Below are 16,788 nucleotides of genomic sequence, written 5' to 3'. Positions count from 1 at the left end.
TTTCGACCCTTTTTTCCCACTCGTAACAACATTGGTGTGTGTATTTGTGTGAGTGCATGAGTGTGCATAATGACTCGCTTAGGAGAAAACACAATACAAAGTTCATAGTACATGGTACACAAAAAAATTCACGTAGAATTATGCAATGCGAATCAACAAACGAAAATCTGAACACATACTGGATATGACTCCAAAGTTGATTAGTTTTAACATACATCTAACATGCACTATGTAATTATATATTTCTATATTATGACTATTTATGCCTTTTAACTTTATTAATATCCATTACAATGCTTAAAAAGCATTGGTTTTATATTGTCTGTATTATTAAACTTAACAAAATGTATTAATTTAATACCTTGCTTGATGTCTCTGACTTTTGAGATGAAGGAATCTTGAGTGATGATTACATCAGGCTCTTCTGTTTTAAGAGCTCTAGATTTTGTTAGAACTTCTTTTGGCATTTTTTCTCTGTCTTGGCATAATGTTTCCATTTCTATTTTATTGTTCTCTAGTTCTTGTTTCAGTGCATCTATGAGAGCTGTGTCTTTTTCCTGGCTGATAACTAGTTGTTCTATTTGTTTTAAAGCTTCTTCTAAATCCTTCTTTAGCTTTATTTCAGTTGTAGCTGCTACATGTTTCACTTCATTTGCATTCGTAGATTTCTCGTTATCAGAATCGGAAAATAACTGTTCATTTTCCTTAACTTCCGTTACTCCAGATGACATTTTCAATTTTCCAGAACGTAACTGTTCATTTTCCTTATCTTCCATTACTCCAGCTGATCTTCTTTTCAATTCTCCAGAACGTAACAGTTCATTTTCCTTAACTCCTGTTAATCCAAATGATCTTATCAATTTTCCAGAACGCAACTGTTCATTTTCCTTAACTTCCGTTACTCCAAATGATTTTCTTTTCAATTCTCTTATTTCCTCTGAAAGTTCATTTTTTATTAGTTCAGAATTTTCTCTTTCAGCTTCTAAATAACGAGTCATTTTTTCTAGTTTGAGTTTGCATTCTTCTAATTCTGCATTTGCTAAATCTTTAATTTTTTCATCCGATACTAATGCCTTTATCCCATTACTTATTTCATCTTGACTATTATCTGAAAATAAGGGGGTTGCGTTTTCACCTTCAGTCACCTGAGCAAGCTTTCTCTTTAAATTGTCGATTTCTTTTACACATCTATTTTTAGTGTCCTCGTGACTCTGCCTTTCGGCATCTAAATATCTACCCATTTGTTCCAGTTTCAGTCTACACTTCTCTAGTTCTTTATTCGTTAAGTCCTTCATTTCTTTCTCGGGTACTGATTCTTTTAAAAGCTCTGCCACTTTATCTGGAATGACATCTGCGGACAACTTTGTGTTCTTATCTTGTATCATTAAATTAATCGTACGTTTCAATTCTTTTATTTCATTTAAAAATTTGTTTTTTGTTGCCTCGGCATTTTCCTTTTCTAGTTTCAAATCGCTTCTCATTTTTTGTAGTTTCTGTTCGCATGCTTCCAACTCTCTATTACTTGTATCCTTTATCTCTGTAGCAGGTACTTGGGTTAAATTTCTTTTTAATTCTTCTATTTCATTTCGTAGTTTGCTTTGGATTAAGTCAGCATTTTTTCTTTCGACTTCTAAATATCGAGTCGTTTGTTCAAGTTTAAGTTCGCATGCTTCTAATACTTCATTTGTCAAGTCCTTTGCATCTTTATTTTGTACAGAGACTTTCAACGCCTCTTTCAGCTTATCTTGAACAGCATCAGCTAATATAGGTTCTTTTGCAGTGTCTTCTTTCGTTTGAGCCAGTTTCTTCTTAAGCTCTCCCAAATCATCTAAAAGCTTGTTTTTCATTACCTCGGCATTCTGCCTTTCTGCTTCTAAATACCGAGTCACTTGTTCAAGTTTTATTTTGCACTCATCCAATTCTTTTTTTGTTAAGTCCAATATGTTTCCTTCCGGTCCTGATTTTCCAATAGCCTTTATTAATTCTTTTCTTTTAGCATCTAACGAAAATGGTTTTTTATCTTGATCGTCTACCAGATTTCTTTCTGATTCTTTTATTTCATTTAAATTTCGTAATTGTGTTATTTCGTTATTTTTTCCTTCCGATTCTGAAGAGCGAGATAATTGTTTTAGTTTAAGTTTGCACGCTTCTAACTCCTTATTTGATATATCATTTATTTCTTGGTCTCTTAATGATTGTTCCATTGCTTGTTTTAGTTCATCTTTAATTGTATTGGCTAATAATTGTGCTTTGTCTTTATCTTGTGTTATTTGAGTAACCTTTTTTTTCAATTCCTTTATCTCATCTAATAACTGGTTTGTGATTAATTTATCGTTCTGTTTTTTATCTTCTAGATCTTGAGCATTTTTCTCTAATTTCTGTTCACATGCTTGTAATTCTTTATTTCTCATATCATTTAGTTCTTCTTTTGAAGATTTTCTTAGTGTCTCTTCTAGTTTTTTTTTCAGGAAATCTGCATCTAAGCGATACTCTTCTTTCTCTTCCGATAATTGAGTTAGTTTTCTTTTTAGCTCTGTAAGTTTATCTGAAAGTTGGCTTTGAATTTCTTGAGAATTTTTCTTTTCGTCCTCTAGATTTCGATTCATTTGCTGTAGTTTCAGTTTACATTCTTCAAAATCATTAGTTGCCACGTCCTTTTTTTGGCCACCTGGTATCACTTCTTTTAGTGTATTTTCAGGTTGACCCAGAATGGCATCTGCAACTAGGTGGTACTTTCCATTTTGCTCTTTTACTTCTGCGAGCTTACTTTTCAATTCAGCTATTTCATTTAAGTGGTTACTTTGAATCACCCCAGATTTCTGTTTTTCATCTTCTAAATTTTGTATCATTTGTTGTAGTGTCTTTTTGCAAGCTTCTAACTCTTTATTTCTGGTGTCATGGATTTCTACATCTGGTTTTGGATCTTGTAAAGTTTTTCCTGTTTTCTCGTCTTTGGCATCCTCCAACAATCTATACTTTTCCTTTTCTTCTGTTACCCTGTCCAACTTTCTTTTTAATTCTTGTAATTCATTCAAAAAATTATTTTGTAATTTCTCAGAATTTTTCTCTTCTTCTTTTAAATAGTCAGTCATTTGTTTCAGTTTATGATCGCATTCTTCCAACTCTTTATCTGTCACCTTTTTAATTTCTTTATCTGATAGTGATTTTTCTTTGTCCATTTTTAGTTTATTTTTAATAGAATCTGTAACTAAGATCTCATTTTCTTTATCATCTGTCATTTGAGTAATCTTTTTTTTTAATTCTTTTATTTCGTCTAAAAATTGGGTTTTGATTATCTCGGCATTCTTTTCCTTCTCTTCTGATAATTGAGTAAGTTGTCTTTTTAAATCTTCAATTTCATCTGTATGTTTGCTTTGCATTATATCAAATTTTTTCCTTTCTGCTTTTAAATTTCGATTCATTTCTTCTAAGCTCTTTTTACATTCATCTAGTTCTTTACTTCTCAAGTCAGTTGGTTTATCTGGTACTAATACTTTCAGTGTAAGGCCTGTTTTATCATGATTGCTTTCTGTAACTGGGATGTCTTTTTTATTTGGCTCTGTTACTGCAGCAAGCTTGTTTTTCATTTCGTCTTTTTCATTTGGATATTTATTTTCAATTACCACTGATTTATTAGTTTCAAGGTCTAAATTATTAGTAAATTTTTCTAATTTCTGTTTACATTCTTTTAATTCTTTACTGGCCAAGACCATTTGTTCGTCTGATACTTGTCCTTTCAGTGTCTCTTCTGATTTATCTTGAGTAGTACCTGTAATTGAGTGATATTTTTTATTTTCATTTTTTACTTTGGCTAGACTTCGTTTTAATTCTTCTATTTCATTTAAATGATTACTCTGTATCAAAACAGCATTTTTTCTTTCAATTTCTAAATACCGAATAGTTTCTTCTAGTTTTTGTTTACATTCATCGAACTCTTTATTACCCATGCCAATTGGTTTATTTGGTTCTGATTCTTTCATTGGCAATTTTGGTTTATCTTGAATGGCATCTGTTACTTCAGACAGCTTACTTTTCAATTCATCTATTTCATTTGAATGCTTATATTGGATTAATTCAGCATTACGCTTTGCATCTTCTAATTGTTTAGTAATTTGATCTATTTTCTGTTTGCATTCTTTTAATTCTTTATTTAGCAAGTCTATTTGTTTACTCGTTACTAAACCTTTCGGGGTTACTACTGGTATGTCTTGAATGGCATCTGCTTCATTTATAGATTCTTTATATTTATCTTCAGTTATTTGAGCCAATGTTCTTCTTAGTTCCTTTATTTCATTTAAAAATTTGTTTTTAGTTTCTTCAGCATTCAGCATTTCATCTTCTAAACTTTGAGATATTTTATCTAGTTTCTGTTCACAACTTTCTAATCCTTTATTTCTGAAATCCCTTATTTCTACTTCTGGTATTGATGCTTCACTTTTGTCACCTACTTTCTTCTGGATGGCATCTGCAAATAATTGACACTTTTCTTTATCTTCTGTTACTAAAGTCAGTTTTCGTTTTAGATCTTCAATTTCATCTAAACGTTTGCTTAGGATTGCATCGGCATTTTTTCTTACAGCTTCTAAAGTTTCAGACATTTGTTCTAATTTATGTTTGCATGCTGAAAATTCTTTTTTGAGAAAGCCTTTTTCGTCTCCTGGGGATACTGGATCTTTTAAATTTTCTACCGGTTTATCGGGAATGTTATCTGCAACTAATTTATACTTTTCATTTTCTTCTGTTTTTTCAGGGAATTTTCTTTTTAATTCTTGTATATATTCTAAGAGCTTACTTTCATTTGCATTAGCGACATCTCTTTCGTTTTTTAAATCTTGAGACATTCGCTTTAATTTCATTTTGCATGTTTCCAATTCCTTATTTTTTGGGTCCTGTAAACATTTATCAGAAAATGATTCCTCCATGACATCTTTCAATTTCTCATTTGTGGAATCAGAAAAAAAAAATTCTTTGCCTCTATCTTTCATTTTAGCTTGTGTTTCCTTTAATTTTTCGATATCATCTAATGTCAGTTCACTCAGACCCCCTCTTATGTTGTCTTGAATAGTATCTTTTTCTTCTTGTTCTTCTTCTTCTGTTGCTAGGGCCAACTTACTTTTCAAATTGTCTATTTCTTCCAAAAGTTGGCTTTGAATTAACTCAGCCTTTTGCCTTTCGGTTTCTGACTTTAGTTTGCACATATCTAAATCTTTACTTGTCAAGTCTTCTACTTTGTCATATGATACTGATTCTTTAAATGTCTCTTCGGGCTTTATTGTTAAGGAACTTTGTATAAAACGACATCTGTCAATTTTTTTTATTGCTTCAGCTAGTTTTTCTTTTAGGTCTTCTATTTCATGTAAAAGTTTGCTTTGGTTTAACTCTGCGTAATGCCTTTCTTCTTCTGAATACCTTGTCACTTTTTGTAGTTGAAGTTTGCATGTTTCCAATTCATTAGTTGCCCCATCTTTTAATATTTCATCTGATTCTGGTACTTTCGCAATATATTTTGCTGAATCTTCTATTATGTCTGTGAATAACGATTTCATACTTTTATCTTCTTCTATTTGAGGTATTTTTTTCTTTATTTCTGTTAATTTCTCTAAAAATTTGTCTTTTATTACTTCAGTTTTCTTCCTTTCATCTTTCAGAAAGCGAGTGGTTTCGTCTAGTTTCAGTTTGCACTCTTTTAGTTCTTTAGCTATTAACTTATTTGTGTCATCATTTTGTTCTTTTGAATCATCTTGCGATTTTTCTTTAGCAGAACGAGTATCTGAGGGGAACTTTTCTTTATCAAGCTGTTCTTTTAAGTAATCTAACTGTTTATCTTTAGTTGCACGAGTACCCGAGGGGAACTTGCCTTCATCATGTTGTTCTTTTGAGTCATCTACCTGTTTATCTTTAGTTGCACGAGTATCCGAGGGGAACATTTCTTCATCGTGTTGTTCTTTTGAATCATCTTGCAGTTTTTCTTTGGTTGTACGAGTATCCGAGGGGAACTTTTCTTCATCATGTCGTTCTTTTAAATCATCTAACTGTTTATCTTTAGTTGCACGAGTACCCGAGGGGAACTTTTCTTTATCATGTTGTTCTTTTGAATCATCTTGCTGTTTTTCTTTAGTTGCACGAGTAACCGAGGGGAACTTATCTTCATCATGTTGTTCTTTTGAATCATCTAACTGTTTATCCTTAATTGCACGAGTATCCGTGGGGAACCTTTCTTCATCGAGTTGTTCTTTTGAATCATCTTGGAGTTTTTCTTTGGTTGTACGAGTATCCGAGGGGAACTTTTCTTCATCATGTCGTTCTTTTGAATCATCTAACTGTTTATCTTTAGTTGCACGAGTACCCGAGGGAAACCTTTCTTCATCGTGTTGTTCTTTTGAATCATCTTGCAGTTTTTCTTTGGTTGTACGAGTATCCGAGGGGGACTTTTCTTCATCATGTCGTTCTTTTGAATCATCTAACTGTTTATCTTTAGTTGCACGAGTAACCGAGGGGAACTTTTCTTTATCATGTTGTTCTTTTGAATCATCTTGCTGTTTTTCTTTAATTGCACGAGTATCCGTGGGGAACCTTTCTTTATCATGTTGTTCTTTTGAATCATCTTGCTGTTTTTCTTTAGTTGCACGAGTATCCGTGGGGAACCTTTCTTCATCGTGTTGTTCTTTTGAATCATCTAACTGTTTTTCCTTAATTGCATGAGTATCCGAGGGGAACATTTCCTCAAGTTGTTCCTTTGAATCATCTTGTAGTTTTTCTTTGGTTGTACGAGTATCCGAGGGGAACTTTTCTTCATCATGTCGTTCTTTTGAATCATCTTGCTGTTTTTCTTTAGTTGCACGAGTATCCGTGGGGAACCTTTCTTCATCGTGTTGTTCTTTTGAATCATCTAACTGTTTTTCCTTAATTGCATGAGTATCCGAGGGGAACATTTCATCAAGTTGTTCCTTTGAATCATCTTGTAGTTTTTCTTTGGTTGTACGAGTATCCGAGGGGAACTTTTCTTCATCATGTCGTTCTTTTGAATCATCTAACTGTTTATCTTTAGTTGCACGAGTACCCGAGGGGAACTTTTCTTTATCATGTTGTTCTTTTGAATCATCTTGCTGTTTTTCTTTAATTGCACGAGTATCCGTGGGGAACCTTTCTTCATCGTGTTGTTCTTTTGAATCATCTTGCAATTTTTCTTTGGTTGTACGAGTATCCGAGGGGAACGTTTCTTCATCATGTTGTTCTTTTGAATCATCTAACTGTTTATCTTTAGTTTCACGAGTACCCGAGGGGAACCTTTCTTTATCATGTTGTTCTTTTGAATCATCTTGCTGTTTTTCTTTAGTTGCACGAGTATCCGTGGGGAACCTTTCTTCATCGTGTTGTTCTTTTGAATCATCTTGCAGTTTTTCTTTGGTTGTACGAGTATCCGAGGGGAACTTTTCTTCATCATGTCGTTCTTTTGAATCATCTAACTGTTTATCTTTAGTTGCACGAGTACCCGAGGGGAACTTTTCTTCATCATGTTCTTTTATATCATCTTTTTGTTTTTCTTTAATTGCATGAGTATCCGAAGGGAAGTTATCTTCTTCATGTTCTTCTTTAGAATCATCTTGCGGTTTTTCTTTAATTGCATGTGTATCCGAAGGGAACTTTTCTTCCTCATGTTCTTCTTTTGAATCATCTTGCGGTTTTTCTTTAATTGCATGTGTATCCGAAGGGAACTTTTCTTCTTCTCCTATTACTTGAGACAACTTTCTTTTTAAATCTTCTATTTCCTTTAAAAGTTTATTTTGAACTTCCTGGGCATTCTGCATTTCGAGTTTAAAATACTGAGTCACTTGTTTTAGTCGGAGTTTGCATTCTTTTAATTCTGTTTTATTCAAGTCCATAAATTCTTCATCTGATGCTGATTTTTCTTCAATTTCTTTGAAGACAGTATCAATGTCATCTGTAATTAAATGGTTGTTTTCTCTGTATTCTATATTTTGGGGGAAATGTATCTCTGATTCTTTTATTTTTGCTAAAAATTGAATTTTTATTGCATCGTTATTCGGTCTTCCAGCTTCTAAAATTCGGGTAATTTCTTCTAGTTTCTTTTTGCACTCTTGTAATTCCGGGTTTTCCAAGTTCTTGACATCTTCTGAAGACAAATATTTTGGAGTCTTTATTATATTATTTTGTATGGCATCGGCATATAAAGGTTGCGTTTCTTTTTCGTCTGTTTTTTTAGATAGCTTTCTTTTCAAATCTTGTATTTCATTTATAAGATTGTTTTGTATTATTTTAGCTTTCAACTTTTCCAACTTTAAATATCTAGTCAGTTGCTTAAGTTTCTGCTTACATTCTTCTGTACCTTTAGTATCGAAATCATTAATATCTTCATCAGTTGAAGATTCGTCAAGAAGCTTATCCTTTTTATCTTCAATGATATCGTTATGTATTTCTTTAGCTTTTAACTTTTCTAATTTTAAATATTTAGTCAGTTGCTTGAGTCTCTGTTTACAATCTTCTATACCTTTAATATCATATTCCTTTGTGCCTTCGTCTGTTAAAGATTCTTCAAGAAGCTCTTCCTGTTTATCTTCAATAATATCTGCAATCAACCGATATCTGTCTTTTTCTTCTATCACTAGAGTGAGTTTTCTTTTTAAATCTTCAATTTCACCTAATAGATTGTTCTGGATTATTTCTGCATTTTGTCTGTCAGCTTCTATATTTCTGGTTACCTGTTCTAGTTTATTTTCACATGTACCAAATGTTCTATTATTCAAGTCATTTCCCTCATGTGGTAATATATATTTCATAGTCACATTTAGTTTATCTGATGGAATTTTTTCTTGCTCGGATACCGATGCATCCATCATTTGTTTTGCTAGCTTTTTGTTTCTTCTTTCCAGTTCTTCATGTTCAGGAAAATCTTTGGCCATAAACGGGATCTGATTGTCACATTCTCCATGCGCACGCTTTTCACCTTGTTGATTATTTATTTGAAGAATAAATGAGTCTGCTCGTTTTCTGGCTTCAGTTTCTCTAGCTAGACAAATTTCTGTTTGCTCTAGTTTCACTATTAAATGACTGATGCACTTTTGAAGTGTCTCCCTTTCCGAACAAACCTTAATCAGCTGTGCCAAGAGATTTTCATAATCTAATTCGACATCATCAAATTTTCCTTGTAATTGTTCGACATTACATTGAGCTGATCCAATGTTTGAAATTGCATTCCTTAAAGCTTCTTCGCTGGAAAAGTGATCAGCTATATCAAGCAAAATACCCGAAATAGAACACTGGATGAAACCAAGTAAATCGTACTGTTCAGCCCTAGTCATTTCGGATCGGTCGATATTTAACTGTTCAGTCAAAGTTTCTATCAATTCTGTTGGTACTATTTGTGGTGTCTCCATTTGCGATGCCCATTCAAGAGTATTTATTAGCTCTTTCCCCATTTGTTCAAGTTTATTGCCTAGAACCTCTAACTCCATCGCCTGAAGCTCAAAACTATTCGAAGACTGGTTTTGGAGTTTATTCCACTCTGATACAGTTGCAGTTGTAATTTCTGTATCGTACTGTTTTAATCTGTTTTTAAGTATAGATATAAAAGAAATTAGTTTTCTATTTTCCTTCTCTCGTATAAGCAATTCTGACTTAAGTAACTTTATTTGGGTTTTTGTTTCCTGATCCTCTGTTACCTCACTATTTTTCTTATTATAATGTGGTTTTATTTCTTGGAGTTCACATTCTGGTTTGAATATATTTTCAGTAAGATCGTAAATATTTTCTTCTGGCTTTTCTAGTTCGTTTCCACGAGACGTATTTTTTCTTAAACACTCTTCTAATTTATTTTTGCATGATATTTCATTTTCTTTCTGCTGGAAATCGGTTGCCCTATTTACATTAATATTTTTTCCTTGAATCGATTCTTGATGTAATTCGGTAGATACATCCTGTATTACATTGACATCATTAGGTACTGCCTGAAAATAAAATTCACAACTTTGTTTTAACAGATTCGAACAAGTAAAAGAAATTTTGGAAGCTATGAAAAGATGATAACTTAAGAATAAATTTCTGTTATGATATTACTTAACTGAAATACAGCAATATTTGTATACTGAAAACCTGTAACACAGTGATTTAAAAATTCGCGTAAATGAAAATTTTACAAAACCTTAGAAGTATAGAGTGGTGTTAGCTAACACGATATGATATTATTGTCAGTTCAGAATGCTGGTTGGTACCCATGGCTATCTCCAATAGGGAATTGACAGTGGTACAATCGAAGTGGTACAAATTTTCAGTCCACGACTATATATACATATATATATATATATATATATATATATATATATATGAGTGTGTATATATATATACACTCATATATATACACACACACTTGGCCAGGATCTATACTCGGGAGTTTAAACTTACACTCCAACAGTCTTGACTAATGGACAAAGTTGTCAAACTTAGGCAGCTGGTGTTAATTTTTAGTATTATCCACCTATGATCGGGCTAAGAGAACATTTTACAAATTTTTAATACATATTTTGACTTTGATAATTATTATTGTCTTTTCAGATGTCATAGTTTTATTTATGATCGCCACACTAAACAATCTCTTAAACTTGATCTTTACTAAAATGATACCTATACTTTAAGTGAACTTTATTTGTCGATGTTGGCTCTTATGAAATTGGCATGAGCAAAACCGCGGGTTATTAGCTTTTATATATATATATATATATATATATATATATATATATATATATATAATGTTGCGAAAAGAAATCGTGAATGTTTTGTTTTCATTCTTTGTTTTAAAATTATAGAAATAGGATATATCGAAATGAAAACTGCCAAAATTGGAAAGAAGCAAATACCATTTATAAATGTTATTAATGTTGTCAAACATATTTGACATCGTTTTTAGTTTGTTGTGTTTCAATAATTTTAAATAAAATAGTTATATTTAATTGATATTTGTATTATCTAATTATTATTAAACAAAATATATTAAAATAAATAATAGTGGATGTTCAACCAGAGTGGCAAAGCATGAGACACAATATATGGGAGTAAATTTAAAAGAAGAAAAATTATAAGGCTGGAAATTTTAGAAAATGTTTGTGAATATTTTGTTTTTGTTGGAGTAAAACGTAATTTGAGTGTCAAATAACCGACATTGTAGTCACATCCCACTTCACTTTACTTAATTTACCACTAATTCTATCAAAATCTCTATTTTTAATTTAGTACTACGATATTTTATTAAAAAGGTTTCAATGCATTTCTAACAAATGTACCACAATATTCACTTTAACTTGGATATTTTCATGTTTTCTCAATATTTTATTTACTGTGATGTTTGTAAACATAATTATTTAGATCTGTGATTTGGCATACCCAAGCGTATTTAGAGACCAGCGTGGCCGCTGTGTGGTGAATTTCAGTGGAAGAGCTCTAATGATGCCTCAGTATTTATGTAAGTCTTAATTCGCATTGTTAAGTTAAAAACTCTTTAAGAGTCAAACAGCTAAACTAATATCCAAACACGGCTGTACCAACTTTGATATCAATAACGTGTTACGTAGGCTACCTCTTTCAAAATTGACCAACAAGTAAACCTATAGGAATATTTATAATATAAATTAAAATATTGTTTAAGATTACACGAATATTATTATTTTTAAGGTATATTATTAAATTTTAAAATTCTGGAAATTTTAGCCATGGCAAATTGTGATACATTTTCTTTAATAAAATTTACCTGCGCAAGTTGGTTCGTTGTAGCGTGAAGTTCTGTCTGCAACTTATTCCAATAGTTCTGTGCACTTCGGAGCTCATTTTCACTCTCCAAGACTTGTTTATTCACATTAGCTAATGTATTATGAAGAATATTGAGCTGTTTCTTTGCACCGTCATGCTTAGTTTTTATCTGGTAAAGATCCTCGTTCATTTTCAAAATATCTTCTTTTAATTTATTTATTTCACAAGTTTTGTTTGTGCATGTAGCTTCTAGTTGAAGAAGCTCCTCGTTTATGTGAAATAGTTCTGTTTGAAGAGTAGAATGTTGTTCCTCTGCACTTTCATGCTCTGTTTTTATTTTGTAAGCGTCTTCAATCGTCTTCAAATATTCTTTTTGACGTTTACTTAAGTCATTTTTTTTGTTCGTGTATGAAGCTTCAAGTTGAACAAGTTCCTCGTTAATGTGAAATAGTTCATTTTGAAGAGTTTCTTGTTTTTCCTCTGCACGGTTATGCTCTCCTTTTATGTTGTTCAAGTCTCCGTTTGTCTTCAAATATTCTTCTTGAAATTTACTTAATTCATTTCTTCTGTTCGTGTATGTGCCTTTAAGCTGAACAAGCTCATCCTTAATGTTAAATAATTCTGTTTGAAGATTATCACGCTGTTCCTTTGCACAGCCATAGTCTGTTTTTACCCTGCGCAAGTCACCACTCATCTTAAAATATTCATCTTTAAATTTATTTAATTCGTATGTTTTGTTTTTGTGTACAGCTTCAAGATGAACAAGCTCCTCATTAATATGAGATATTTCTGTTTGAAGATTATCGTACTGTTCCTTTGCACGACCATAATCGATTTTTATCCATTGTAAATTTCGAATTGTCGTACAATATTCTTCTTTAAATTTACTTAATTCATATGTTTTATTCTTGAACGAAGCTTCAAGATGAATAAGCTGCTCATTAATGTGAGATAATTCTGCTTTAAGGTTATCGTACTGTTCCTTTGCACATTCATGCTCTATGTTTAACTTTTGCATGTCCTCATTTGTCTTCAGATATTCCACATTTAATTTATTTAATTCCCATGTTTTGCTCGTGTATGCAGTTTCAATATGTACAAACTCTTCGTTAATTAAACGATATTCTTTTTTTAGTTCACACATTTTTTTCTTCAAAATCATCAAAAGTGCTACTCTGTTTTCAAGTTCATTTCTCGTAGCGGCATACTGATTTTGTATTTCATCTAACATCTGTTTTACAAAATTCATTTCATTTTTTTTCTCACTAAGGTGTTTTTGAGTGTCGAGAATTTCGGTTTGGGTACAATTTATTTGTTCCTTTGTATCACTTAATACATATTTTAAGTCGTTTAGTTCATTGTTTTCATTTCCTTGCTCTGCGTGAAGTGTTTTTAAGTCAGCCAATACAATTTTGCGTTCCGCTTTAATTTCTTCTAACTGCTGCGTAATGTTACGGTACTCTTTTTTTAGTTTAGCAAGTTTTCTGCTTGTGTAATCATACTTGCTTGTGGTTTCGATTAGCTCCTTTGCTGCGGCATCACAGGCTAATGCTATTTCTGCAAGTTGCTTCTTTATGTGGGCATAGTCATTATCCCTTACTTCAAGTTTTTGCCTTATGTCATTATACTCGTCTTCTTTTCTCTTGAGTTCTGTCATTTTGCAATTAAGTTCTGTGGTTAACAGGTCCAGTTCCTCATCTGTACGAGAACGCTGTTCTTTTAGTTCAGTAGTTTTACTTTCAAAATCATAGATTTCAGTTCTTAAGTCGCACAAACGTTTAGTTGTTTTAGGTTCTTCTTCGTCTGTTCGGTTATAAATCATGACATCTTTATTGATGGTATCAACACCTTTAATTTGGTCTTCTTGTTTAAGTGTTTGTTTAAGTCGAGTAAGTTCAAGTTCTAGTTCATCGTGTTTTCTTTTTAAAGAATTAAACTCTGAGTCAATGATCAAAAGTTGCACATTTTTGCACATGAGCTGTTGTTTGGCATCATTTAGTTCTGTTCTAGTGGATTCTAATTCATTTTCCATTCTTCTGGAGAATTCTTCAGCATTTGTTATTTTGGCCATCTGAGCTCTTTCTAATAAGCTAACATTTTTCAGCTCACTAAATACTGTGGCCCCTGTGGCGTGTTCATTTTGGATTTTGAAGGCAAAATTTTCGATGTTCAAGGGTGTTTTTTTACTTAGTTGAGGCTGCATGTCATTCGTAGAAATGCACTCTTCCTCAAACACATTAAGTTCACTTTTTGTATGAATCGACTTCAATTTTACTTCTTCCAACTGTCTGTTTGCTTCATGATATTTCTGCTGAGCTTCACGCAAAATAAACTCTAGCTCCTTCATGTTTTGATTATCGTTGGATTTCTCCGACATTTGATTACGCATTTCGTGTTTTGAATTTAAAACATTGGTCTCAGTTTCGCTTAAAAGGCCGATAGCGTGAATTAACTGAGCTTTCATTTCATAGAGTAGCTTAGTTATTCCTTCGCTTTTCTCCAACAATCGGTGTTCCTTCTCAATAAAATCTGTTTCAGTGTAATTTAATGTTTCCAATTTTTTAGTACAAATATTCTCTGGTAGGTCCGAAGACATTTTCTTGTGGTCACTCTTGGTTCCAGCTGCATCAAGCTCATGTTGTGTATACATGAATTTTTCATCCAGGCTGTTAATTTCACTTTCTGTGTATGTTGACTTCATTCCTTCCTCATTCATTACTTTTGAGAGAACATTTTGAAATTCTTGTTCAGCTGGTTGGTTCTTTGTTATTTTTAGCTCTTCCAACAAAGTCAATAGTGCGTGTTTCATTAGATAGTGTTCAATTTCTGCTTCACGAACTCTTGCAGTTGCAATAGCATATTTTTTCTTCAGCACAATCAGGGCGCCATCGTGGTTAGTCAATAGTGTCTTCAAATTACATATTTCTGAGTCTCGTTTCTTCAGTCGTCTCTTCATGGCGCAGCATTCTGCGTCGCGGTCGTTCAAGTCTTTGCGCAAAGTTTCGTTCTCGAAGGTCAGTTCGCTAAGACGATAATTTTTGCAGTCTTCTTGTCCCTTCAATCCCTCCATATCATTTCTCAGTCTGTTGTATGCTGTTTCCATTTCTTGGAGACTTTGTTTGCATGTGATATTTTGCTGAGAAGTTGAAGAACATGCTTCAACAAGCCGCTTAAATTCTTTGCAACATATAATTGAAGATTCTCCATCATTAAGAGTCGCATTATAATTGCCAATATTTCTTTCCTGAAACATAAATTTGAATTTATATGACAGTCGGAACTATAACAATGCAAGAAACAGAGTTTACCAAAAAATAATCATTATGCATGTTTGTTTCTATATTTGTACATATAAAAAGAGAAAAAAACAAGCGATTTCAGTTTTTTGAAAATGTAAACCGGTTATACCACGAACTAAGTGTTATTTCCTCTATTATAAGCCTGGAGATGCAGCATTAATACTGTAGGTTTAACAGTTACATGTTGTATAATATACAAACTTTTCTCTCTCTCGGATAGACAGATAAAGTAAAAGGCAGCTAGTTTACACATAAAGAATGTAAAAAAAAAGTATTGTTATGATGCATGTGCGAAACGACACATTTTAGTCCTTTTGCAGTGGCGCTGCAGGTTTGCTCCGGTTCGTACAGGTTTGCTTCCCGGCTGAAACACAGTCCTGCATCTGTGAACCTATCATCTCACTGCGTGCTCGTGAATGGTCGTTCCGTGTTCGGTGCGTCCCTCGACTCGTTTGTGGTAACTTCTGCCTGGATGCGCCGCGACCAAGCACAGCACACGTTTACCACGGTCTCCTAGTTTAGGCACTGGTTTTCGTTTTATTTTGGCCATGGGGACCGCTTGCAGAGTCAGGCAAGTAAAATCAAAGCAAAAAACTTCGCAGGTTAATCAAATTGAGATATACTTTACTTTGCCTCAAGTCACGACCTGTGCAAGCCGGCCTAGGTCTCGTCGACAATGGGATCATTGCCAATATTGGCTCACGACAACGACTTAACTCGGGATATTTTTTTTTGTGGGGGGGAAGGGAATGATCGATGATCGGCCATGTCCTATTCTAACAAACCATCCCATTATTTATCTGGCGTAATTACGGAAACCCATGGGAAACTGAAATCAGCCCAGCCAGACCGGGGATCCAACCCGCGTCTTCTGGAAGGCTGGTCCCTTGTCTCGCCACTGCGTCACCTCACTCCGTATTCTGTTTTTTGAAGTGAACCTCCTTTCCTGCTAATATGGTAAGTTGAGTTGATGACTTCATCAAAGTGTAATCAAAAGTGAGGAAATAAAAATTTAGGTAACGAAAATTGTGAGTGTTTTATAATGAGTGTACTATGAGTGTACTCTCATGAGTGAAGTAATCTTTGGCATGTTTGAATTATAGCACATTTACACTCTTCCATACTTACACACTAGCATACTTGTGCACTTACATACTTGTGCAATTAAATACTTGTGCACTCGCATTCTTGTGCACTTGCATACTTGTGCACTTGCATACTAGTGCAATTACATACTTGTGTACTTTCATACGAGCTCACTCACATGCACACATTCTCATTCAACTTACATTTATATTGTGAAATTTCTCTTTGTTATGCGCATGGTGGCCACGCACTTGTTTTATTATTGAAGTGGAACGTTTTTACATACGGTAGAGTAATATCAGAATTCCAGTGTAACAGAAATGTGTAGATAATGTATTTAACATGTGTAATGATGGTAACGAATATTCCTCGATGGCGCGGGGTTTAAAAAAAAGTTGTGAGGTGAATAACGAACAAACAGAAAGTAAGAAAAATGTTTAAACTCTTTACAGGATTTTGTTGCCATGTTTATTCTAATTGTGAAATTTATTTCTGTATTTTTTGTTTATTTTAATAGTTAAAATGTATTATTGAATGTTTTAAAATGAAACTTCTTCACAGGTGGTAACACAGAGGTTTCTGACCCTTTGTTTTTAACAATTATTGTGAACCTCTATTGTAACTATGTTTATCTTTACCATTCAAG

General features: G+C 33.1%; 1 protein-coding gene across 1 annotated transcript in view; it reads right to left on the bottom strand.

Moving 5' to 3' along the window:
* The window catches only part of LOC134528437 (extracellular matrix-binding protein ebh-like), a 103,125-nt gene extending 88,149 nt beyond the window's left edge, over positions 1 to 14,976 (bottom strand). Inside the window, exons 1-2 of the mRNA XM_063362083.1 lie at positions 11,759 to 14,976; positions 362 to 9,965 (exon numbers count right to left, since the gene is read on the bottom strand). Of these exons, the coding sequence (XP_063218153.1) occupies positions 362 to 9,965; positions 11,759 to 14,860 (12,706 nt within the window). The 5' untranslated portion in view covers positions 14,861 to 14,976. The remainder of the gene's footprint in view (positions 1 to 361; positions 9,966 to 11,758) is intronic.
* Positions 14,977 to 16,788: the final 1,812 nt, after the last annotated feature.

The sequence above is a fragment of the Bacillus rossius genome, chromosome 1 (assembly GCF_032445375.1).
Source record: "Bacillus rossius redtenbacheri isolate Brsri chromosome 1, Brsri_v3, whole genome shotgun sequence".
In the NCBI taxonomy this organism is placed as follows: domain Eukaryota; kingdom Metazoa; phylum Arthropoda; class Insecta; order Phasmatodea; family Bacillidae; genus Bacillus; species Bacillus rossius.
The sequence above is the reverse complement of the archived record's forward strand: the minus strand, read 5'-3'. Positions and strand labels throughout refer to the sequence as shown.